The sequence below is a fragment of the Neomonachus schauinslandi genome, chromosome 11, assembly GCF_002201575.2.
Source record: "Neomonachus schauinslandi chromosome 11, ASM220157v2, whole genome shotgun sequence".
NCBI lineage: Eukaryota > Metazoa > Chordata > Mammalia > Carnivora > Phocidae > Neomonachus > Neomonachus schauinslandi.
Genome location: NC_058413.1, coordinates 15,295,391 through 15,318,946, shown reverse-complemented (window position 1 = coordinate 15,318,946; position 23,556 = coordinate 15,295,391). Strand labels below are relative to the sequence as shown.

General features: G+C 54.8%; 2 protein-coding genes across 3 annotated transcripts; one reads left to right on the top strand and one right to left on the bottom strand.

Moving 5' to 3' along the window:
• Positions 1-645: 645 nt before the first annotated feature.
• On the bottom strand, positions 646-17,447 carry ARHGAP1 (Rho GTPase activating protein 1). Of its 2 annotated transcripts, XM_021684787.2 has the most exons (14): positions 17,368-17,447; positions 13,613-13,794; positions 13,314-13,409; positions 11,913-11,942; positions 8,764-8,851; positions 5,270-5,401; positions 4,818-4,904; positions 4,522-4,620; positions 4,053-4,160; positions 3,892-3,968; positions 3,569-3,646; positions 2,964-3,092; positions 2,679-2,782; positions 646-2,547 (listed from the first exon to the last, which is right to left on the bottom strand). In XM_021684787.2, the coding sequence occupies exons 2-14, from the start codon at positions 13,743-13,745 to the stop codon at positions 2,359-2,361; spliced, it is 1,350 nt and encodes a 449-aa protein (XP_021540462.1). In that variant the 5' UTR covers positions 13,746-13,794; positions 17,368-17,447; the 3' UTR covers positions 646-2,358. The 2 variants fall into 2 exon arrangements, with proteins under 2 accessions (XP_021540462.1, XP_044775095.1); XM_044919160.1 differs by lacking the exons at positions 11,913-11,942; positions 17,368-17,447 and having other exon boundaries at positions 13,613-14,015.
• Positions 17,448-17,862: 415 nt separating this feature from the next.
• ZNF408 (zinc finger protein 408) lies at positions 17,863-22,130 on the top strand. The gene is made up of 5 exons (XM_021684789.1): positions 17,863-17,923; positions 18,230-18,507; positions 19,217-19,278; positions 19,502-19,761; positions 20,599-22,130. The coding sequence occupies exons 1-5, from the start codon at positions 17,875-17,877 to the stop codon at positions 22,098-22,100; spliced, it is 2,151 nt and encodes a 716-aa protein (XP_021540464.1). The 5' UTR covers positions 17,863-17,874; the 3' UTR covers positions 22,101-22,130.
• Positions 22,131-23,556: the final 1,426 nt, after the last annotated feature.

The following is a 23,556-nucleotide window of genomic DNA, read 5'->3' as shown; positions in this document are numbered from 1 at the left end:
AAAAAAAAATTCTGGCCTGCCCTCCCAGTGACAAACCATTATCTTTAAATTGTGGTAAAATACATGTAACTTAAATTTTGCCATCTTAATCTTTAAAGTGCAGCAAAACCTAGTCAAGAGACGAAAACTGGCTCTCTTCTAGCCTCGGTGGGACCGGGTGGCAGGTGGAAATGGTCAAGGCGCTCAGGCTGAGGGGAGGGTGGGGAGAAAGAAGCTAACAGTCACATGAGGCTTCCAATCGTAGGTGCTACATGAGGTTGGGACCATCTCCTCATTCCTCTGCAACAGTGGTCATTCTGGTCACCACTGGGCACTTGCTTTGTTACGTCCTGTGTGTGTCACTTCAGAGCCTCAGAAATGAAGAGACCGTCCCAGGTGGGCTGATGATACGGCTGTTCTCAAGCGGAGCTGGTGGAGGGTGATGGCACCAGGACTCAAGCCCATGTTGCTCTCGCCACAGTCCCTTCTGTTCAGGGCCAGAAGAGGCTGTGGTCATGGGGTACCGCCCTTGGCGGCCCATTGGGATGCTGCACACGTACAACATGGGGTCACTGTTCACATGTCCAAGCCTGGAGGACATCAGAAAGCCGGCTTCACACCCACTCCCAAGGGAACGAGACGAGGAAGGACGAGGTCAGATGGACTGGGGAGGGGGACTTCCTGAGGCCCCACCTGCTCATCTTCCACAACCCACACTTCCCGGCCTATTCTGAGCCTTCAGGTGTGCTTCCTGACACCCGGGGGTGGGGGGGCAGTTTTCCATCTCCTTTTTTATTGAAATACAAAAAGTGCAAAGGTGAAATACATGATTGGTGCCCAGGAAGTCATTAAGTGTGAATGTGAACACTTGATTCACAGTACTCTCCCTCTCCCCCCGGGGACAGACCAGTGGGACAGGGGACAGGAGAAAGACCTAAGAGTTCTATGAGGCTCCCCAGTAAATGGGGCTGTGCGTAACACCTGATACACAAAGGAGGGCAGAAAGCAGAAGCCCGGCTCGGGCCAGAGACGCAGGGACTGACAAGGAACCAGCAGCCACTCCAGGCCCCCGGGAGTCCTAACATGCTAGCATCCTCGGGAGAGAGCCCAGTGAGGTCAGGACCCAGGTCGCACCCACCGCGCAGATGGGGCTGGGCTGGTCAATGAGGGCCCCCACAGTACAAGCTCTGGCCAAGGCTAGGGGGGCAGGGCCACTGTGCAGGTACTTCCCTCTCCTGCCAGGGGACGACTGCAGGAAGTGGGGTCCCCAGGGTTCACCAAGAAGGCGTGTAATTCTAAGGAACACAGTTGGAATGAGAAGTACCAATGATCGGGGTCCAGGATTTCTTAAAGACGACATGGCCCTGGGGGACGTTGCTAGAACTCCCCCCGCAGGGGTTGACTTAATTAGCAAGGTCTCCGCTCAGCCCCTCCAGGAGTCACTAGCTGGAGGAAGAAGCCACAGATCGTGAGGCACTGAGTAGCTTCTGGCTGGAGCAGGGACCCATGTGACCCCACCACAGACCCGCCCACAAGAGCTTAGGCTGAGGATCTGCGGGAGTGGGAAGGGAGGGGAGGCAAGGCATGGGGGGCTGAGACTGCTTGTCACTGGCCCGACCAGACACAGGGGGCTTCTGGGTAGGAATGGGAGTGTCTGTTTCAGATGGATGCTGGGACTCAGCCCTATCATCCAAGCTGCCAGTCCTGGCAGAACCAGGGGGCAGGAACATCCTGGGGGCAGTATCACTTGAGAAGGGCTGACCCAGGGTGTGTGCAAGAGAAGGAGGCAGAAGTAGGAAGCAGCCTGTGGCCTTGCCAGTCCTTAGCTGTGTCAACACCCAAGGCTGAACCTTCAGAGGGGAGGACAGGAGCAGATGCTTTGCGCACAGGCCTTCACCGAGGCAGGGAGGTGCGTTGGTAGGGCGGGCCCAAGCCAGCCCAGCTCAGCTGCTTACTCCCCAGCAGCCAGGAAGGGGACCAGCCCCAGCTACCAGCCCAGCTGGCATGACAGAGGCATCTGCAGTTGCCAGGAAAAGAGAGGCAGGAGAAAGTGGGGAAGCAGTTGCTGGGGCCAGTCTTTTTCCCCGCTGGAAGAGCCAAGGCCAGCTCTGCAGAGCCTGGCAAGGAGCCAGGGATCCAAGGAGGCAGTGAGAAGTATAAGGCGAAGAAAAACGTCTCGTGGTTACAGCGAGGCCTCCAGGGCTGGCGAGGCGGGCTGGACAGAAGGGGAGCAAGAGCTGCCCGGCTGGCTGGCCCCAGCTTCCAGCCCGCAGGGCCTCACGGCCCCTTGCTGGGCAGGAGCCCCAAGCTCCGATAAGGCTGAAGCCGGGAGGAAGAGTCCCAGTTGGGGCTCTCCAAGAAGGGGCAGCAGGGCAGGGCTCAGAGCCCCCTGGAGTCAGGGCTGGGGAACAACTCCCCTTGGTGATCCAGAAGGAACTTGGTGAACGTGTTGATGGGATTAATGGCCTTGAGGGTGATGGCAGCATCCTTGGCCCACAGAAGGTTAGGGCCGAAGACAACAGCCAGGTTAGTGTTGGTCATCTTGTTCTGGTCACTGTGGGCAGAAATCTGTGGAGGGAATCAGGGGGCTACGACAGGAAGCCACAGACCCTGCTTCCTATACCCGGGAGCCGCGGGGTGGCGGCCCCTCCCCCCGCCCTCCTCCAGGTGAACAGCAGAGGCTGAGGCCCCGGGCTCACCTGCACCAGGAAGGCAATGAGGAAACGAAGCACCTGGTAGCTCTCCTCAGGCAGTGTCCGGAGCACCTGCAGCGTCGCTTCCACTCTCTGGCTCTCGTCAATGTCTGCAAGGAACCAGGGCCCAGGTCACAGCGGCCCGGCGCTGGGCCGACACGAGGCCAGAGGGGAGACCCCACCCAGACTGTTCTTGGAGGACAGGCCAAACCTGCCTGCTCTGAGTCCAGCCCTGGCTCCAACCCAGCAGAAAAAAACACAGAGCGGGGGAGGGAAGACAGGGGCACTCACTGAGGAAGCCCACAACGTGGGGGTAGAGGTCAAAAGTGAGCAGGGGCTCAGGAAGCTCCCGGAGGAAGGTCTTGAGGATGACAGCCGGCAGGTGCAAATCATTGTACTGGTCGAAGTCCACCGGCAGCCCTGGGGGAGGGGGTGGAGAGGAGCTGGGCCTAGCCTGGAGGCAGGCAGCCCACCTAGAGGCCTGGAGGCCAAGCAGACCCCACTGCCCGCAGCCACTGCACCAGCCCCGCCCTCCCGTGGAGCTTCCTCTTGCACAGGCCTTCCCCTCTTGCTCTGTGACGAGGGGACTGGGTAGGATGGGGCCTCCCAGCACACACTACAGTGATTCCCCGTCTCTGAATGAACCTGAAACCCGGGACCCGGAAGCCTGAGCGCTGAGGCAGCGGGCCTGGGACAGCCAGGCAGGAGCAGGACCCATGCAATCAGCCCAAATGCCACAGAACCTCTGACAGGAACGGAACGTGGGGCCCTTGTTTACGGGGGAGCAGACGGCAAAGCAGCCCCCTCACAGTCACACTGATGCCCCATCCTTCCCCCGCCCCTCCACAGGATCTGTACGGGCCCTGCGGGCCTGGGCACACCCCCAGACCACTCACCCATGTTGTACTTCTGCTGTACTTCCCGGACGACTTGGGTGTTGGCTGACCTTCGGAAAATCCCCTCAGTGGTGAGAGCTGGGAAACAGCGGGGCCGGTGAGTCTCGGCTCTGGGGCAGGGTGTAGACGCCTGGACCCGCTCTGTCTCAGGGCTCCAGGCAGGGTCGGTGTGGGCGCTGGTGCATGTGGGGCCTCTCAGCCCTGCCTGGCAGCTTCCCGAGGGGAGCTGGGAGACGAGACTGAGGAGGGGCCTGGTGTCGGGGCTGAAGGGGAAGGGGCAGGTCCTGGAGGCCCTGTGGCCAGTGAGTGGCCTTGGCACTCACCATGGGCCTGCAGGTAGGCAACGGTCTCCCGGAGCACAAGCGGAATGGGCGCCTGCTCTGGGTTCTTCTCCTGGAGGCTGCTGGGAACAGGGGCAGTGAGCGGGGTCTGCCGCTCTCTGCGGCCCCCACGTACCAGGCCTGCCCACCTCTCCCATACTCACTGCTGCAGCGAGACCCCGAACTGCTGGTTGGGCAGAGGGGGCCGTGGTGGCATGGGCTTGGGGGCCGTGGCAGGGCTCTTCTGTGTGGATTTGAGGAAGTCGTCATACCTTGGGGAGGCAGATGGGAGGGTCAGGCCGCCGACCTGACTTTGTAGTCACCTTGTTTGTCAGGCCCTCACTGTGCTCCTGCACAGAGTCACTTCATTCGGCCCTCCTAGCAACCCTGCTCTGCCCACGACCAAGTCAGGGCTGAGGAGCCCTTTAAGCGACAGAAGCAGGATCCGAGCCCGCGCTCTCTGACCCCGTGCGCAGGCTCTTCATCACTACCTTCACTCCCTCTGCTCACCCGGGGCTTCTCGAGGCTCCGTCTCCCCTTGGCTGGCATGTTCTCCCCCCACCCCCCCCGCAAGCATGACACACACGTACACCTAGCCCGGCGGGCACACACAGCCCCTGCCCCCCGCCTCACTTGAGCACTTGGCGAGGGATCCCCAGTTGCTCCAGCTTCACGTGCTCACTCAGCTCGCTCAGGTAGTTCACATAGAAGATCTTCTGCCCGAATTTGAAGCTGCCGGCAGAATAAAGGGCATGGGTAGGCATATTTCGGCAGGCCTCCACCATCCGCTCAGCAGCCCCCCAAGATCAGACAATGGCTGAGCCCCACAATGGCCTGTCTCCAGGGTGCTGGGCCTCCTCAAGTATCTGGTTCAGAGTTCAACAGGAAGCATAGGGAAGCCACTGTCCTCTCCCATCAGCCCCGCTCACCTAATGATGGGCTTAAAGAGGATGAGCAGGGTCTTGATGAACATGGTGGGGTGCACGATGTACAGGGCCTTAATATTCTTCTTGTACCTGCAGAGAGACGACAGGAACTCAGCAGCGGGTGTGCTGGGAGAGGCACAGAACTAGGTTCTCCGGGTACATTTTCTGATTTGTGTCCTCAGGGAAAGCCTGAGAGGTAAGTGCCGTGGTGGTCCCACTGTACAGATCAGGAAACAGACTCAGAGAGGTTAAGTACCAGGAAAGGTCACAGAGCGAGGAAGTACGAGACTGGGATTTAAGCCCAGGGTGTTCCAACTTCAGAATCTTTGCTTTCACCCAGGTGCGGGCGCCTGCCTCCCCCCGGCACAGAGTAAGCCCCTGAGCAAGCAGAGGGCAGCCTGGAAGCTAGCAGAGCTGCTGGCTCCGCAGCCCCCTGCCCCCGGGCCCCAACCCACTTGCGGTCAAACTCGCGGTAGGCGTCCCGGAGCCAGCTGAGGGAGGGCTTGTTGTCACTGGTCAGGCCGTGGTGCAGGTAGAGCAGCGTGTAGTCGCTCTCCACGTACTGGTCCAGCGTGTACTTCAGGTACCTACAAGAGCAAAGCCCCACTCGGTTCAGGAGGGGCTCCCGGAGACACGACCCGGCGCCCAGGGGTCCCCTGCTTCTATCCTCCGCCTCCGTGTACTGCCCGATCTGGCTGCACAATCACCCGCTGCACGGTGTGGAGGAGGTTCAGGGTCGCGGCTGGGCTGGGCGGAGGAAGAAGGAGGAGAACAGCAGTCCTGGCCAGAAACCAGGAGACCAGGACTGGAACTGGGGCCCTCTGGCATACCTGCAGGAAAAATGGGAGTAATGCTCCCCGCAGGACTGCCCAGAGTCGATCATGATGATGACAGTCACCATTCATCAATATTTAGCTTTTAGTGTCTGACAAGCACTCTGCGTACATTATCTCATGCCTTCCTCGGAACAGTTGGGGCTGAGATTATCTCCTTCTTACACGGGAGGGCAGTGAGGCTCGGAGAGGTTAAGTGCTTATCCAGAGTCACACAGCTTGTGCTGGAGCCTGGAGATGAACTAACTCCCAAGTTCACTCTGCTGACCACACAGGCAGGCATGTGAAGTGTCAAATGCTGGATTATTACTGTGATTCCAGCCCTTACTGCTATACGGTAATTTAGCCCTTGTACACTTCACAGCTTGCAAACAGCTGTCACATGAAAAGATGCATTTTGCAACTATAAAATAGCAAAAGTTGTAGTGATAATACACCCCCCCCCCCCTTTGCTGGATGTTATGGCGTTTTGGAGAGCCATAAAGTGATGTTTATCAGAAGCTAAAAAATGTTCATACTCTTTGACCCTGTAAAAACATATCCAGGAAGTTATCCTAAAGAAACAATCAGAAATGAACAGAAGCATTTTTGTCGAAGGCTGTTCAATGCAGCCGGTTTTACAATGGAAAAAACATTTTTTTTGAGCAGCAAGCTAACTGTCCAGAAACAGGGAACTGGTTAAATAAATTACAGGCCGTCTATAAATAGAATACCTCACAGGATGTTTCTGCAGACAGAAGCAATCTGTGAAATTAGGTGTCAGGAGAGTGGTTACCCTTTGGAGAAGCAGCTAGAAGAACAAAGGGAGGCCTGTGGGTGTGGATGGGTGTATTCAGTTTCTGAAAATTCATCAAGTAGTATGACAATTTACTTTTCCGTACACATGTATGCCAATAACATGTTTTTAAAAGATGTCTTTGAAGCGTGTTTAGTGTTCAGAAGATAACGTTATGTAAAATACACAGGTGACTACACAAAGATCTGTATGAGTTATAGAAAAAGGTGAATACACGAAAATATTAACAGCAGTTTTTTTCTCTGGGTGGTAGGTTCATGGGAGATTTTGTTTATCATTGCCTATATTTTTTCTTTATAGTTACATTTTTCTAAATCCTTGAAATCTGTAATACTTTACAAATGTATACGAGGGCATTTCATGTATATTATCTTACCTAATGCCCATGACAACCCCGTGAGGTGGGCACAATTCTTATTTTTATAGGGTTCAGAAGAGACGTGCCCCAACCACACAGCTAGTAAGAGGCACAGAAATTGAACTGGTCTTCTGAATCCAAGCTTCAGGCACTTTCTCTTTCAACCCCCTAGATGTGGCTGGACAGCGGGAAAGGCCAAGGCTGCGACAATGGGACTGATCTGTGTGGAAAGCGCTGCCCCACAGGCTGCATGGGGGCAGGGAGACCCCTCCAGGAAGGGATGGAGGATGGACAGGATGGATGTCGGGGGGCTTCCAGAAGTCAGAGGAAGCCCCCCGAGTGGTGCGGATTCACTCAGCAAGCTCTCTCCTGAAAACTGGGTGCTTTCCCAGCTCCTTCCTCTGACTTCCTCCCACTCAGACTATTCTCTGGCCAGGAGTCTGTCACCTGCCAACTCAGTCGCTGGTGAAACCAAAGGGTAGGGTGTGTGACTCAGCTACCCTCAGGCTGAGCTCCCTGGCCTGTTCCTGGCTGGGCCATGGGATGGGCCTCAACAAGGCTCTGTCTGCCCGTCTGAGGGGTGACAGGAGCAGGGCTCCGAAAGCCTGAGAGAAAACTCCCACAGGGCTGGACTCCCACCAGGACTGCGGACTCTGCACTCAGGCCCTTTCCCTTCTGCAGCCGCACCACTGGCTTGTCCCTGACCCCTCCCCTCCCCCTACACACACACACACACACACACACAACCATTCAGGATCCCAAAGAGCTGATATGAGCAGTGCAGACGCTTTCAGTTTCAGGGAGTGCTTTAAAGAGATCAGGAAAGAAGTGCAAGGGGCTAACTGGACACGCACTAAGGCACCTCAGGATAAGTCCGTTAGGGCTCTACCTTCGTGGAGGTCCAGCGCATGCCGGGGGCCCACTGGTGGCTCAATAACAACTGCTTATCGGAACAGGGTCTGTCAGGGGCGCCTGGGTGGCGCAGTTGGTTAAGCGTCCGACTCTTGGTTTCAGTTCAGGTCATGATCTCAGGGTCGTGAGATCGAGCCCCATGTTGGGCTCTGCGCTTAGCACAGAGTCTGCTTAAGACTCTCTCCTTCTGCTCCTCCCCCTGCCCTTTCTCTGTCTCTCTGAAATAGATAAATAAATAAAATCCTTATTTTTTTTTTAAGATTTTATTTATTTATTTGACAGAAAGAGAGCACAAGCAGGGGGAGCAGCAGAGGGAGAGGGAGAAGCAGGCTCCCCGCTGAGCATGGAGCCCAACTTGGGGCTCGATCCCAGGACCTTGGGATCATGAGCTGAGCTGAAGGCAGACGCTTAACCGACTGAGCCACCCAGGCGCCCCCGAAGGGAGACACTTAACAGACTGAACCACCCAGGTGCCCCATAAATAAAATCTTAAAAAAAAAAAAAAGAACAGGTCTGTCAAACTCCTGCTTGCAATCAGCTTTCCAACTGGCATCAGATTTCTAGACCAACCAGAGCTATTCCATGTATTTGCTAACAGAACCCAGACAGGTACAGAGGCCACTGGCACCAAATAACACTAATCATTCATGTAAATGACGAACTGCAAGCACAGCAGAAGTGCTGCTCATAACCATCAGTCCGCACCAGGGGACGGTATTTTACTTTTCCAAGCGTGTTCGCGTGCAGTATCTCCACTCTACGAGGAAGGAGGGCTGCATTTTGATGCCCTCGGTGAAGGAAAACTGGCTTAAAGAGATGAAGACACCTGCCAAGGTTGCAGTTTCCTGGACTAGAAACCAGGTCCAACTCTTAGCCCGGTGCTATCCCTCAAATGTAAAGAATAGCTCCCTCTGGAGTAGAGGGGAGGCGTGGAGGGAGGCGGCTTGATACCTCTGGACTGGAAGTGACAGGAAGGAGAATGCATCAGGTGATGGGGGGGGGTTGGGGGGCCTGGGCACCAGTCCCACTACCTTCCCCGTGGATACTCACCCCAGGAGTTTGCTGTGGTCCAGCTGGTGGCTCGGGGGCATTCGGCAGGCACTAAACACAATGATCTTCCGCCCATACTTGTCATCTCCTAGGTGTGGAGAAAGATGGAGCAGTGAGTGGAAAATCAACGGAGAGAAGCGGGGCGAGGAACTGAAGGGTGCCAGGCCTGGAGACCCGTGCCACGTAGAACAGGGGCCAGAGTGGCCGAAGTGGAGCCACCTCTGGGCAGGGGTCTGCACTCAAGCATGTGTGGCTGAAGAAAGAGGGACAGGTTGCTCTCGGGGCTACTGAGCTGGGGTCTAAAAAATAAGGTGACTTTGTAAAAAGTCACACCTGGCAGAAACACCCACATGCCCATCAATGCATGAATGGATAAAGAAAATATGGTATATCCATGCAGTGGGATACAGGTTGGCCATAAAAAGGAATGAAGTACTGGTCCATGCTACATTGTGAATGGACCTTGAGAACATGGTGCTAAGTGAAAGGAGCCAGACCCCAAAGGCTACCTATTGTATGACTCCGTTTATAGGAGTTATCTAGAATAGGTAAATCCACAGACACAGCACATTAGTGGTTGTCAGTTGCTGGAAGAGGGGAGATTACGGATTGGCTGTTTATGGTTATGGGATCTGGTGTGGGCATGGATGAAATGGTGCGACTAAACAGAGACGGCTGCACCCCACTGTGAATGTCTGAAATAGCACCGATTGCACATTTTAAAATGGCTAACTAAAAAAACTGGAAGTCACATCCACCAAAGCAATTGTTACCTTGTCGAACAGTCATCTTAAAAGCCCAGGCTTATTCCAGAAGCACCCCCTCTGGGCAGTGTGTATTTGGAAAATGTCTTGACGCTGCCTTCTGGGCAAGTCCAAGGCCAAGGAGAACACGGGAGTGATTACTTAATGGTCAGCTCTCTTTTTTGACCACTAGCAGCACTTTCTGATTGTATTACTAGGATTATTAACCACACTTGGCTCTGATTGACTTCTGGACATTTCTAAAAATCATATCCTTTCTCATGAAAGATATTCTAAAGAACATGGGAGTTCAGAGGAGTTTGTAATGCTTTGGGAAAAATGCTCGTTTGGCTGTAATCGCTCAGGGGTGTTCGTCCAAAACTGGTCACTATTTGATGGTCTGATCATCTGGCTTTGTCAAGAAGCCGGGGAGCTCCTGCCCTCCAAGGTGAGATGTTCTTCCAGGGTCAGGACGGATCAGGGACATCAAACAAAGCTCGATGAGGACAAGGCCTGGTCCCCACTCCCCCACGTCCCAGGAACCCTCCCTACATCTTTACCTTCACACCTCTCCAGAGACAGCAAACCACACTTGCCTAATTCCCATTGCTTCAGAGGCAAATGAAAATACCAGTACAACCCATGAAATGCATGGAGTCTGTCCACCTACCTCTGAGGATTAAGGCCCACTCCCCACCCCATGCCTTGCTGAGTGTCCTTCTCCATATTTAGTAAACCATGACCTTGATGCTTCTTCTTGGTCAGAGACCTAACCCAGGAGTCAGTACTTTTCCAAAGTGGTTGCCAAGGCTCTGACCCTCTTCTGCAGGGCTGAGGCAAGACTCATCAGAGGGGCTGAAGGAGGCCCTCGTAATGGGAAATTGTGTTCTCAACCAGGGCTCCACCAAGGCCATGATGATAAATGAAAAACACTACAAACACATGCACATATACCCTAGAAGAGGTCCACATCGCTCATATTCTCAAAAAGGACTCGGACCAGTTCTAAGAACCCCTTCACTGGACTGCCTGCTCCCTGATGGAAGTAATGCGTGTTTTTCCTCACTGAATCCTCCATGCTGACTACGGGGCTTAAAAATACCTGTTGGATTACGTCGAACAGGGATTGGGGCAAAAGGTGGATCGGTGAGGGGCTGGATGGCAAGACTCTCAGACAAGCAAGGAACGAGATGCGGGTGACCCCAGGGCCTAGCCCCTGTCCTCCCCTCCTTGGAGTGGAGTCCCATTGCTCAAATTCTTGGGTGGCTTGGCATCTGCCAGCAGACAAAGTAACTGCCGCTACAAGAAGCAAGTGTGAAAAGGCTGGGAACTTCCCTCCTGAGCTCAGAAGAGAACAGACTTCTGCCCTGGAGACTAAAGGGAGAGGAGCTGGGTGCACTGATGTCTCCAGGGCACTGGGGGCAAGGGCTCGATGAGAAGACACGGCATTTGTGGAAAGCACCAGGAAAAGAGCAAGCTGCCTGGGAAGGGAGCCTCTGCATTCCCCAGATACCAATCAGGAACGCTCCCAGGGTGGCCTGGGTGTTAATCAGCAACACTGCAGTCCTCCAGCAGGCATTCTGGGAACCACCAGACCAGCCACCACCCGCCCACAACCTGCAGAGCAGGCCCAGGGGATGGGAGGTGGGGGCTGGGGCACTGGGCTGGGGCCGGCTCACACATTTGTTAAATTGTTAAGTGGTCAGGAATACTGCAGCCAGTTGACATCGTGTTGGTGCTTAAAATCTGCTGTGGTAGAAATTACAAATGCTACAAATAAATAATAGCCTTTTTTCCCGCTCCCTTTCCAGAGAGAGAACTGTTAAATGTTTGCCAGCATGCCACTGGAAAGAACCCACTCAGACTGAGTCAAGTTTGAATGTGGAGCAAGACAGCTACGACCAGCACGGAGAACAGAGGCTGCAGAGGAGTTGGGGATAACCCCCCGCCCATCCTCCATTCCAACATGGGCTCTTTCTCCAGTTTCTAATGCCGGGAAACCGGCCTCCCAGGAAGGACGTCACCATGGTCTCGTCAAACGACTCCGGCTCTGGTGGTGCCAATCCACGCTCTTCGGAGCAGCCAGAGAGGCACAGCCATGGGGACACCCCCACCAGTGGGGCCCTGAGCCAGCACTAAGGCCAACCCCCCTGCACCCCCCGCCATGGGCCATGGCCCCTCCGTCCCCAGGAGCCCCTTTCCCTTTGGGCTCTGGATGTGTCCCCACACGGCACCACCCTGTCAAACCTCCTGTAAACCCTTTGCTAGTTCCGGCTCCCAGGTACCACCAGCTCCCAGCTCCCTGGAGTGGGGCTGCAATTAAGCTGGCCCCACCTGGCCTCCACCAAGAGCCCCTCTTGATCCACAGCCCAGAGGCCAAGCACAGAGAGCCAGGAACACACCTACCTGGCTGGGCCCCCTCAGGCTCATCATACCCTGGGGAAACAGAAACATGTTGCAGCTCTGCTTGCAGTGGGGAAAGGGGTCACCCAGTGCCGGGGTGGAGGTGGGCACCCCCTGCTCTGCCTTGTGTCTTGGCCACACCGGCCAGGAGGATAGAGACTATGTTACATCACATCAGATACCCACCCCCATGCCCCAATCAGGTCCATTTCTGGAAGTGAGGAAAGAAAGTTCGGAACCTTTGGTGACTCTCCTGTGCCCAGGTGAGGACCAGGCCAGGAAAGAACTCTCAACCTTGCTTCTGTAGGGGTGAAAGAGCCACAGCCAAGGCCTCCGACTCAGACCAGGAGAGGCACCAGGAAGACAAATGCCCTGGAAACGCCTCTGAAATTAGGGGCAAATCTTTCAACTGCCCCCTCCCTCTCTGAGCCCAGCATTCAGAAGAGATAGAGCTCCCTGTGGTTTCCCTATAGCCAGATGCCTGCAGAGCCCCATGCTGCGCTCCAGGGCCATGCGCTGCCCGGCCTCCTTTGCTCACCCCAATGCCTCAGAGCAGGGCCATGCTCTCATCCTGGCTTACAGTTACCTGTCCTCCACCAGTGAGGACAGACAACCATCAGGGAAAAGACAATCCTACCACTCTGATTTCCTCTTCTGGTAGTAGTAGGACCCTAAGGGTAGAAATCGGTCACCAACATCCTTGCTACCTCCCCTGCTCCGGGTCCTGCGTTATGAACAAGAAAGTGGGAGCTCACTGAGGCCAAGACCCAAGGGGGGGCTCCATACCCACGCTCAGCACGGTAGCACATCTGCCAGAAACCTGATGCTCCAGGAGGTCATGGGGCCCCTAACTTCTGGAAGGAGGCTCTGTCATTCCAGATTTCCCTGGAGGTAGGGTTCCCCCCAAAAGGAACTGGCACCTCCCTGGTCCCCAGTAACTGATGGGGTGGAAAAGCTGACATCAGGGCAAAGGGAAGGGAGGTTAGTGGCCACTTATTTGGGGCCAACTATGTCCTGGCTCCCAGCTAGGCTCTGACAGACACTCGCTACTCTAATCCTCTCAGCGACCCTGTGAGGAAGAAAGGAGTTCAGAGAGCAGAGCTGGAAATGAAACCACTCTCTGACTTCAAAGGCACTAAGCCACACTGTCTCCCACCCACCATCAGCCAACAGAGACAATGGGGTCAGAGGTCAGCATGTGGTTGCCGGTGGAGAGACCAAGTGGCCATCACAATCAAGTCTGTGATTTTAAAAAACGGTACGTGTGGCTCAGGAGCCCCAGGGTCGGGGGTGAGTCCACAGGGCAGGTCCCCGCCCCTCCCCCAGTCCCTTCCCCTGTGGCCCGAGGGGCGGGCTTCCTCAAGCCGAGAGGGCAGACCAGGAGGCAAAAGGTGCAATGCTCACCTGCCACCTCCACAATCTGGTGCCGGGCAATGTCGTAGTAAGGGTCATCCCACTTCAGGTGAGTAACAGGTTCCGGGGAGCTGCTTTTGGAGTCATCTGAGGAACACCGCAAAGTCAGGGGATAACCTGGGGGGCTGGCAGTGTTCTCCCTGAGACTCGTGTTCTTTGATCCTCCCCCCCTCCATAGGACGTGTGCCCCCAGCCCCACCCTGGGGCTGGTCTGCTTGCCCCCCTTCAACAGAAAGGGAGACTCCCCTTCTAAGGCACCATAGGGCCGCCTGAGATCCGGAAGCACCCACCTGACTTTGGAAAGTCAGGCATTTCGTCCGACGGCCAGTTCTTCTCATCAATGGAGGCTAGCTTCAGCTGGTTCAGGGCCTGGCTGGTGTCATCCAAGGTCAGGTCATCCTGCAACTCTGAAAGCGGGTCCATGACCAGGCCTGTCCCCCACAGCTTCACTCCACAGAACCTGAAGAGAAACCTGGGGTGGGGGTGGCAAGTCAGGGACACCCTCGTTTCCCTTGTAACTGATACAGCAAACCCTCCTGCTCTCATTCGTTCCTCCCCCAACCTCCCCTGTTGCTGTTCCTCAACACTTCGCAACCTTGCCAAGAGTTCCATGTCACCCTGGGTTCCCCACAGTTTAGGCGTGTTGCCAGAAAAGGCAGCTGGGGCAGAGGATGGCGCAGCTCGGTGCCTGACCTCAGGTCCTCCAGCTGGCTAGGGACGAGCCGTGCCGGGCCCTGTGCTGCCCACCGCCCATCTGGTACAGTCATGCAGTCCCAGGTGCAGAGGGGAGAAAAGTCCACGCACCTCTCCTCAGGGGTCATGGAGCAAAGAAGCTTCCCAGTCCCCAACAGTTACAGAGGAGAGGTGCTGCAAGCATCTAAGGTGTACAGAGATGTTCCAAACCCCATTCGTGAAAAAAGTTAACTGTGGCCCTGGCTACTCCTCCTCTCACTTTTGGCCCCGGGGAAGAGGAGGTGGCCAGAGACCCCAGGGTCACAGAAAAAAGGCCACGGTCAAGATGCTCAGCTGGGTTTGCCCCAGAACAGGAACAAGAAGTAAGGGATGGAATCTGCCTGCCAGTCACAGCAGACAATCTGTAGCTTCCTGGGGGCTCCCAAGCCCACTCTAATCCACAGGGAGCTCCAGATGTAGTTTCAAGGTGGGAAAGGTCAAGAGACTGCCCCAAGGATTGGAGAGCACAGATGGGAAAGGGGGAAGCCCACGGCATCCAGAGCGCTGAGTGACAGGAGGTGAAAACCAGACCCACAGCTACAGTAGATGGAGAGGGAGAGGAGCCGAATCGGAAGCTGGGTTTGCCCAGGTCTGGGGCTGGTAAAGGATGTGGCTGTGTGAAGCCTGAGGGCAGCAGCTTCTGCCCTCGGACCTAAGTGGGAGCCAATCCCCCTGCCATCCCAGACTCACCATGTGGCTCAGGGAGGGGATTCAATCCACTCAGTCCAGCCCCAGAGAAGAGGCTGCTCTAAGCCACTACATTCCTGGAGCCCAAAAATGACATATATGGTCAGAGAATGGGCAGGACAGATAAAGAGTGTGGACAAGACCAGGCACAGGGTGGGAGAAGCGGGGACAGCTGCCAGCTAGGTTCCAGACGCCGAGCACCTCTGGGCTCAAAGGCAACAGGACAACCTTCAGCACCCATCACCTCACAGCTGAGGACTCTGGATGGTAAGCCGGCCCCCTGTGCCTAGCAACAACCACCCTGTTACCGGAGCAACCACGCTGTTTCAGTGGCAAAAGCCATTCCAAGCTCCTGAGCCAAAGCCAAGCAGCCGAAGAGCCAAAAGGCCGTAAATCAAAAACTAAAAACCAAAAAAACCTTTCTCTTCCTTTCCTCCGGCCTCTTATCTGCTACCCTTATTCACTCCTGCTGGATACTACCAAAATATAAGTCCCTTCCACGAGCACAGAGAAAGATGACCCTCTTTTATTTGGAAACGCACTTCTCCCAGCGAGTGCTGCTGTGTCCTCTGCCCCACCTCACCCATTCCCCTTCAAGCCTCTAATGCAGGCAACCCTAAGTCTTGAGGAATCCACTCTTGCTTTACCCACAGGCTCCTTCCCCCATTCAGCTGCATGGCTGTATTCCCCAAAAGGGGACTCCACTGGGTAAAAGACACAGAGTTCAGCTCACAATAACCCCTGTTAGGCCTGAGCCTTCTCTCCATGCCTTCTCTTCTGTCACTGCCCACGCACTTGGTGCCTGTTAGCCCTGCCCACAGCTACGCCAAAAGTCTTTCTGCAAACAGTGGGTGCCTGACGCAATGAACAAGGCATGGGGTGAGGTATATGGAGAAGTAGATTATAGTCCTGCTTGAGCCAATGAGTTGCAAGGATGCTGGGCAAGTCTTTTCCTTAACTAGACTTAAATTTCCTTATCTATAGAAGCACAGGCTCCTCCCATACAGAAGCATAACTCTCCAGTATTCTAAAATACTTGCACTAAAGCGAACAGGATTAGAAGGGACAGCTGCAAGCTGAAGTATGTGTGAGGGAAGGAGACGGACACTCTCTAAAGGGGTTGCTGAACTTGAACTCCACCTCTTTTCCAGTAACTCCTCAATTTTGTCTGTTCTTCCAGAACTGACCCCTCCCCCATTCCATAACCGCCTTTTCCAGCAAAACTAATCACAGTTGTTTCTGCCTCCCAGCCAGACTGGCCTCCAACCCACAGCTGCTTCCCTCTGTGAGCCCTGAAGTTTAGCTCCCGCTCAGTAGGAAAATGAGGGAAGCCGGCTCAGGGAAATTCTAATATAAAGTGATGGAAATGAAGTATCCTGGCGGCCCAAGACTCGAGTCACCTACAAGCCCTGTTCCACTCTGTGCAAAATATTCCTTACCCTGAGATTAGTATTTCCCCTCTCCGTAGGTAAAACACCTACTTATACAAAAATCTTTGAAAATCATTTTAGACAGAGGTTTTAACCTCTGGACTTCTCCGAAATTCTGATGAAATTTGTGGGCTTTTTCCCTAAGAAAAATCAGCACATGCATGAAATCTTCTTTGCAATTTTAAGGGGCTCACAGGCCGTCTGAGAATCCATTTAAGAATCCCTGACCTATTCAGCACATAGATGCTGTCATTTGTTGAATGACTGAATGAATGAGGTCATCTCCTAAATGGAGAAGGCAACCAGTATTTGTTGAGGGCCTATATAGCACCATAAAGTAGACAAATTACTTTTTAACTTCACAACAGCACCAGTGAGGTTTATACTACTAAGCCCATTTTACTGTTTGAGGAAAGTGAGGACCAGAAAAAATAAGCAAATTGTTTAGGTAGGTCATACAGCAGAGTCAAGATTTTAATCTATGTCTTTATAAGGTGGTCTTTTGATGCAGGTCAATCCCTCAACATTTCTCTAAATGACTGTCATTCATGTGATTCTGAAGGTTCAGAGAGGGTTCATAAAAAGACAAAGTAAAGCCTCTCCCCTAATCTTCACGAAGAGCTGAGATAACAATTTGAAATAGTATTCTCTGGCACTGGGATCACCCTCCTAGTTGGGGCCCCAGCATTGCGAAAATGCAAATCCCACGATACAATAGCAAGGCTTTCAACTACAAGTGCATTTTCCAGAGCTTCACAGTTTGCAAAACCCGTACCAGGTGTAATTATCCCATTTCAGGGATTAAGAAATAGAGATGAAAGCGTGGCCTAGTTAGTGGCAGGCTGGAATACTTCCCCCAAATTTCTTGTTCTTAGAGCTTCGCCAGATCGGATCAGAGACTTCCCCTTCCCATGGGCTTGCTCGATGACTGCGATCTGACCTGGACTCTTCCCTGGGAAGTGCAGGAGAAAAGCAGCGAAGGAGATGAAGTCTCGTCACTGCAGACCCGGGAGTGGGGCTGAATCCCTGCCGTGGGAAAGTCAGGCTCCTAGGCCCCATCCCACTCCTGCTCCCCGCCTCGGATCCGCTCGGATCATCCCCCTCCGGATCCTGTCCCTTCCGGTGACCTGTCTAGTCCCTTCCTTCCCACCTCCCCCCTCTCCCCACCCAGGAAGACCCCGCGCCCTGCAGCTCACCGTGGTCGGGCACTGCTCCCTCTGCCACGCCTGTCAAAGCTCGGCAAACATCCGGCTCCACGGTAAAACGGGAACCGCTCCCTCCCGCTCTCCTCTCCCCAACCACTTCCGCCACACCTCCAACCCACTTCCGGTTCGCTGCCCGGTCCAAATATGGCTTTCCAGGATCCCCGCCCACTTCCTGCACGTGCCGGCGCAAGTGCCGGGGGGCGGGGGGGAGGACAGCGTAAGTGTCCGACCCGTCCCTCCCAAAAGGAGGTGGTTGGAACAATTAGTTCCGCTTTCTCTGATGCTGGAATCCCTGGTGGTCCTCTGGAATCCTGTGGTTCTTATTGTTCTCGGACGGAGTTTTGCCTCGTCGGTATTCCCCAACTCCCGGGTCTGTGCACCGATGAGTCTGGCTCTTAGCATTCTTTCCTGACAGGAAATTTGGAAGCCGATAACTGTTTCCGGGGGGAGCGGAGAAGAGAACACTCACTTCCGGCGGAGGGAGGCTTTTCTGGAGGGATGGAGGAGGCGGAGGAGCTGCTCTCCGAGGGCGAGAGACTGCGGTTCGGTTAGTGACCTGCGGTGTCTCCGACCCTCGGCCTTGGCCTTAGATAGACCTAACGTTCCCTGCCTGGTCGACTCTCTACCCCAGGCCCTTTTCTTCCCTAACCCGGGATCCTCCTCCGGTGCCCTTAGAAGTCTCTGGGGGCTTCAGCGTCCTCGAACCCCCTTCAAACTTCCGAGCGGCCCAGTTAGAGTCCTTAGATCCCTCAGACTGCCAAGGCCTAGCCGGATCTGCAGTTTCCTCTTGCACCTATCCCCACCCGCACGACCTCTTGGGTCGCCCCCTCACTGCTTCCCCATCTCCCTGCAGCCCCTGACCCGCGCCTGGGCCCGGACTTGGGATGGATCCCTTCTGGACAAGGCTGTGCTCAGGGCCTCAAGGACTTCCCGCCCGGGGCGACCCGGGCCGTCCTGGCTCTAAAGAGCCTCCCCCGGGGCTTGGCCCTTGGCCCTTCACTCGCCGAGGAGCAGCGCTTAGGGGTCTGGTGTGTCGGGGAAGCCCTGCAGCCGGGACTGCTCTGGGGGCCGCTGGAAGAGGAGTCTGTATCGGAGCAGAAGGATGAAGGAGTGAAACCGCGGCAGGAGGAGGTATTGAAGAATAGGACTTGTCTTCTCCGTGACTGAAATTGTGGAAGAGGTTCAGCCACTTCTGGACAGCTCTTCAGTTAGAAGAAGCAGGGTGTTTCAAGAGATGGGTGATAGTTTTGCCCCTTCTCTCCAGGACTGTCTCTTCCCCTCACTTGCAGTAGTTAAGGAATCAAGGTGCAGAAAGGTGCTGAAAGCTAGATTAGTATAGTGTCAGGAGTGATGAAAGTCAAGAGCAAAGGTGGTTAGGATTAAAAAGCCATGGAATCAAATCCCAGCTTTGTCACCTAGCTAATGAAATGACGTGTGTCGTTTAACTCATTTGTAAGGTAAAGGCATGGCCATTTTATTGTCATCTTCCAGGGTTATTTGGAGCAATAGATGAAATAGTGCAGGTAAAGGGTTTGGTTGCATAGTAAGTCTTAAAAGATGATGTACCTCTTAACTCCTTTTTTTGTTTGGTACTCACTGGAAGGCAGTAATGTGTTCAATTTAGTAATTCTCCACACAGTGGGAGGGAGGTGAGGGGGATAGTCTTTTGGTCTTTACTGGATGAAACATCAGACAACACAGTCCTGTAGAGGCAGAACCAGAACATTAACCTTCCAGGGGCTTCGTATTAGATCTGTCTCAGGAGAGGTTACATCCCTTTTTTCCCCCACCCTGGTCCCCCCAAACACATGGGAGAAGGACTCTTATTGGTTTATTTCAGGACGTGTCACTAGGCCCATGGGGAGACGTGTGTGCTTGTGAGCAGAGTTCAGGCTGGATCAGGTAAGTTACAGGAGAGTATGTAGTGAAGATGGTCCTTTTTGAGGCTTTCTGTCATGGCATGAGACGGAACCAGAAGCCCACTGTAATTCCCCACCCAGTGAGTTTTTGCAGTGAGTGTTCCAAAGGCATGGGGTCTTTAGGACTCGGACTGCCCAGAAGCTGGGACTTTAGGGAGGGCCACTTGAAGAGGGTCTCCTGAGCTAGCTCTTCCTCTGCTTTGCAGTTTGGTGCAGCGGGGCAGGCTGGAAGGTGAGGGCAACGTGGCCCTGGTGCGGGTCAGCGAGAAGCTCCATCTGCAGGTGTACCAGGTTGTACTGCCAGGCTCTGAGTTGCTACTGTGGCCCCAGCCTCCCTCTGCGGGCCTGAGCCCCACCCAGCCCGGGCTAGAAGAAGAGGCAGCCATGGCTGTGGTGACAGAAGTGAACTCTGCTATCCAACGGGAGGTGGACTCCCCAGGGCAAGATGCAGCAGAACCTTGGGCAGGTATGTGGCAAACAGATGCTATCTTCCCAAATTATCACCAGAACAACCTGTTGATAAGACAAAGCAAAGCTTTGAGAATCACAGAGATAAAGGAGAACATTACAGTCTTAGTAGGTTTTCTGAGGGGAAAGGGTGAAGCCTGAATATTTATTGAAGTTTTGAAGTCTGGTATAAGGTGGGTCTTCCAGTGTGGAATGGGGGCGGGGCTTGATCTGGATTGAATAAGGATCATGACATAATCGTTTAGTGTCCATGGACCCCCAGGCTAGAATTTTCAGGCAAGAGGCTCAGAGAGTCTTGGGGGTATAACCTGTCATTTGATGCTTTCTATTGCAGAGTAATGGGTCTTTTCCTTAGAACGAACAGTATCGGTATTTATCTTCCTGCGTAAGTTCTCTGGAATATTAAGGTCATGTTGATGAAGACAGCAAGCTATTTATAAGGTTTCCAATTTCTTATGTTTCTTCTACCTGGGGTGGGGGTGGAGGTTCCTTTATTTTCAGACGAGATAAGGCGAGGAGGTGGTGGCCTAATTCATCCTAAGTGTGTGTCTCCAGAAGGAGAATAGGGCCTCTGGGATAGCCTTCTCTATGACTGTCCAGAGGTTTGGAGAACCATGGTTCCCAAGAGTGCTTCCCCAGGAGGCACCTGAGACCGGACATGAAGATAAGCAGAGCATGTGGTTCATGTTCCAAGGAAGAGATCGGTATTCTTGCTCCTGCTGAAGTTCAGGGGCTGAGTAGGAAGAGACGCATATTCTTATAATTTCCTGGTGACAGCATTGCCACCACCTGCTACAGTTTCTCCTGACCCCAGCACCCCACTCTTGCCTTGCAGATCCTGGTCACCAGCCACCAACCCCCAGCATCCAGGCAGAGAGCATGGGAAGCCCTGGACTTAAGCCCCAAGCCCAGGATCAACTTTCCAAGGAGAGCCAACCGCTCGGCCTGCCCCCTCAGGATGGCGGCATGGAGGAGGAGGACCCACCCCAGACACAGGTGCCACCTGAACCTCCGAGCAGCTCTGCGCCCCAGCAGGGCCCAGAGAGCAGTGAGGCCGGTTGCTCCCCTTCTGCCAGGGGCAACCAGCTGCATGCTTACCTGGTCAAGAAGTTACATGGCCCCAGTGGTCAGTGCCCACCCAGAGAAAAGACCTCGGAGCCCAGGGCCCAGCAGGCGGGAGAACAGCAGGGGCCGGTAGGCTTCCCTGCACGCTTGCGGAGCCCTGCCGGCCCAGCAGGAAGCTCCCCAAAACAGAGGCGGCGGTACCGGTGTGGGGAGTGTGGCAAGGCCTTCCTGCAGCTGTGCCACCTGAAGAAGCACGCGTTTGTGCACACGGGCCACAAACCCTTCCTTTGCACTGAGTGTGGCAAGAGCTATAGCTCGGAGGAGAGCTTCAAAGCCCACATGCTGGGCCACCGTGGGGTGCGGCCCTTTCCTTGCCCACAGTGCGACAAGGCCTATGGCACCCGGCGAGACCTCAAAGAGCACCAGGTGGTACATTCAGGTGCCAGGCCCTTTGCATGTGACCAGTGTGGCAAGGCCTTTGCCCGCCGGCCCTCCCTGCGGTTGCATCGCAAGACCCACCAGGTGCCAGCTCCCCCTGCCCCGTGCCCATGCCCCGTGTGTGGGCGGCCCCTGGCCAACCAGGGCTCCCTGCGGAACCACATGCGGCTCCACACGGGCGAAAAGCCCTTCCTGTGCCCGCACTGTGGCCGGGCGTTCCGCCAGCGGGGCAACCTGCGTGGGCACTTGCGGCTGCACACAGGGGAGCGTCCTTACCGCTGCCCGCACTGTGCTGACGCCTTTCCGCAGCTGCCTGAGCTGCGGCGCCATCTGATCTCGCACACTGGGGAGGCCTACTTGTGTCCCGTGTGCGGGAAGGCCCTTCGAGACCCACATACACTGCGTGCTCATGAGCGTCTGCACTCAGGGGAGAGGCCCTTCTCATGCCCCCAGTGTGGCCGGGCTTACACGCTGGCTACCAAGCTGAGGCGCCACCTCAAATCCCACCTGGCCGACAAGCCCTACCGCTGTCCCACCTGTGGCATGGGCTACACCCTCCCCCAAAGCCTCAAGCGGCACCAGCTCAGTCACCAGCCTGCTGCTGCTTCTGAGCCCACCGTGGTACTCTTGCAGACTGAGCCAGAACTAGACACCTGCGGGGAACAGGACGTCTCCCCAGCCCGGGACGTCTTTGAGGTCACCATTTCTGAGAGCCAGGATAAGTGCTTTGTGGTACCTGAGGAACCAGGCCCCACTTCCAGCCTGGTGCTCATCCATAAGGACATGGCCTTTAGTGCCTGGGCAGAAGTGGTGGAGGTAGAGACGGGCACCTGACCCACCCCCTCCCCCAGGGGAGTTCTATATAAAGCTAGTGTTTTCTAGCTGCTGGGTGTCTGCATCTTTCTCTTTGGGTTGCCTGATGGAGTCTACTCTGAGAAGCAGGTCAGGGATTTCCCTTCCTGTTTATGGACCACCGCATTGTTTCCCAGGACTGTAAGGAAAACCTGTTCTAGGTTTAAGAACTTCTTACTGACTTCCAGTAGAGCTTGTTCTGCTTCCTTCTCCAGGAACTCCTCAAGGTGCTTGTCCTTTAAACGTAGCGGAAGTGCCCCCCCCCCAGGTAGTCCTGGAGCTGCCCTGCTGGGGTGCTTAGTGCTGGGATCATCACTCCCACTGAGCCCCCTGAGGGACAAGCACTTCCATCTTGAACCAAATGGAGTGACTTGAGGGTTAAAAGGCCAGAGGCTGAAAAAAAAAAAAAAAGACCAGATGCTGAGCTCAGCTCACGGCTCACCGTTCTCTCTAACTTGGGCTGTAGGTGGTTTGGGCAGCCTTTCTCACCATCTGAGGGCTGTGACATTGGTTCTCTTTCTGTGCTGACAGACACCAGACTCAATGAAGGCAGCCAGGGATAGATCTGGAGCCTTCTGAAGACCTGGCCAAAGACCGCCCTATTGAGGGAAGGAATGAACACAGTTTTGCATCAGCGGTGGGCCTGGGCCACCCTGGGTGCTAGGACGTGGCTGTGAGCCAGACCGGGGCGACGTCCTTTACAGAGCTCATGATGTAGGGCAGGAAGCGTTGGACAAGAGTTTGCAGAGGATCTGTAGCTAGTGCTACATGGACGTGTTACATGGGATGGTTTAACTTGGCCTGGGGCATCAGGGACAGTGTCCCCAAGGAATCATGATGATAAACACTCAGCCCTTGTCGTGGGCCAGTTCTTCATGTTTATTTATATAATTTTCATAGCAGCCCTGTGAGATCGGTGGTAGTAGTAGTATTCCGGTTTTACAGATCAGGAAACAGCTTGAAGTGTCCTGCTCGAGGCGACAGCTCCTAGGAGGTGGTAGAGCTGAGACAAACTCTCACGGTCTCATGCTGGAGTAAGGCCATTAACCCCCGGCGCTGCAGCCCTGCATCTCAGCCTGATCTGCTGGGTGCGAAGGGGGAGGGGCTGGGGGCTGCTTGTGAGGAGCCCTGTGATCAGAGTGGGGGGGGGAAGCTGTGAGCAACAGGCCAATGGGGCTGGGGCAGAGAGCGAGGGGAGGGGGCGGGGCCGGGTCACATGGCCTTGCTTCAAGAGTTGGGGCTTTATTCTCAGAACATTGAGAAGGGGAATGACGTGACTAGACTTGTGTTTGAAGAGACCACCAAAGGATGGATTGGCTGGCGAGGTGTGGTTGTGGGCAGTGGGGTTGTAGCGGTAGAAATGCAGAGAGATGGAATCATTCATCCAACACGTGAGCACTTCCTGCATGCTAGTTAGGGAGATGGCGTAGGAACAGCC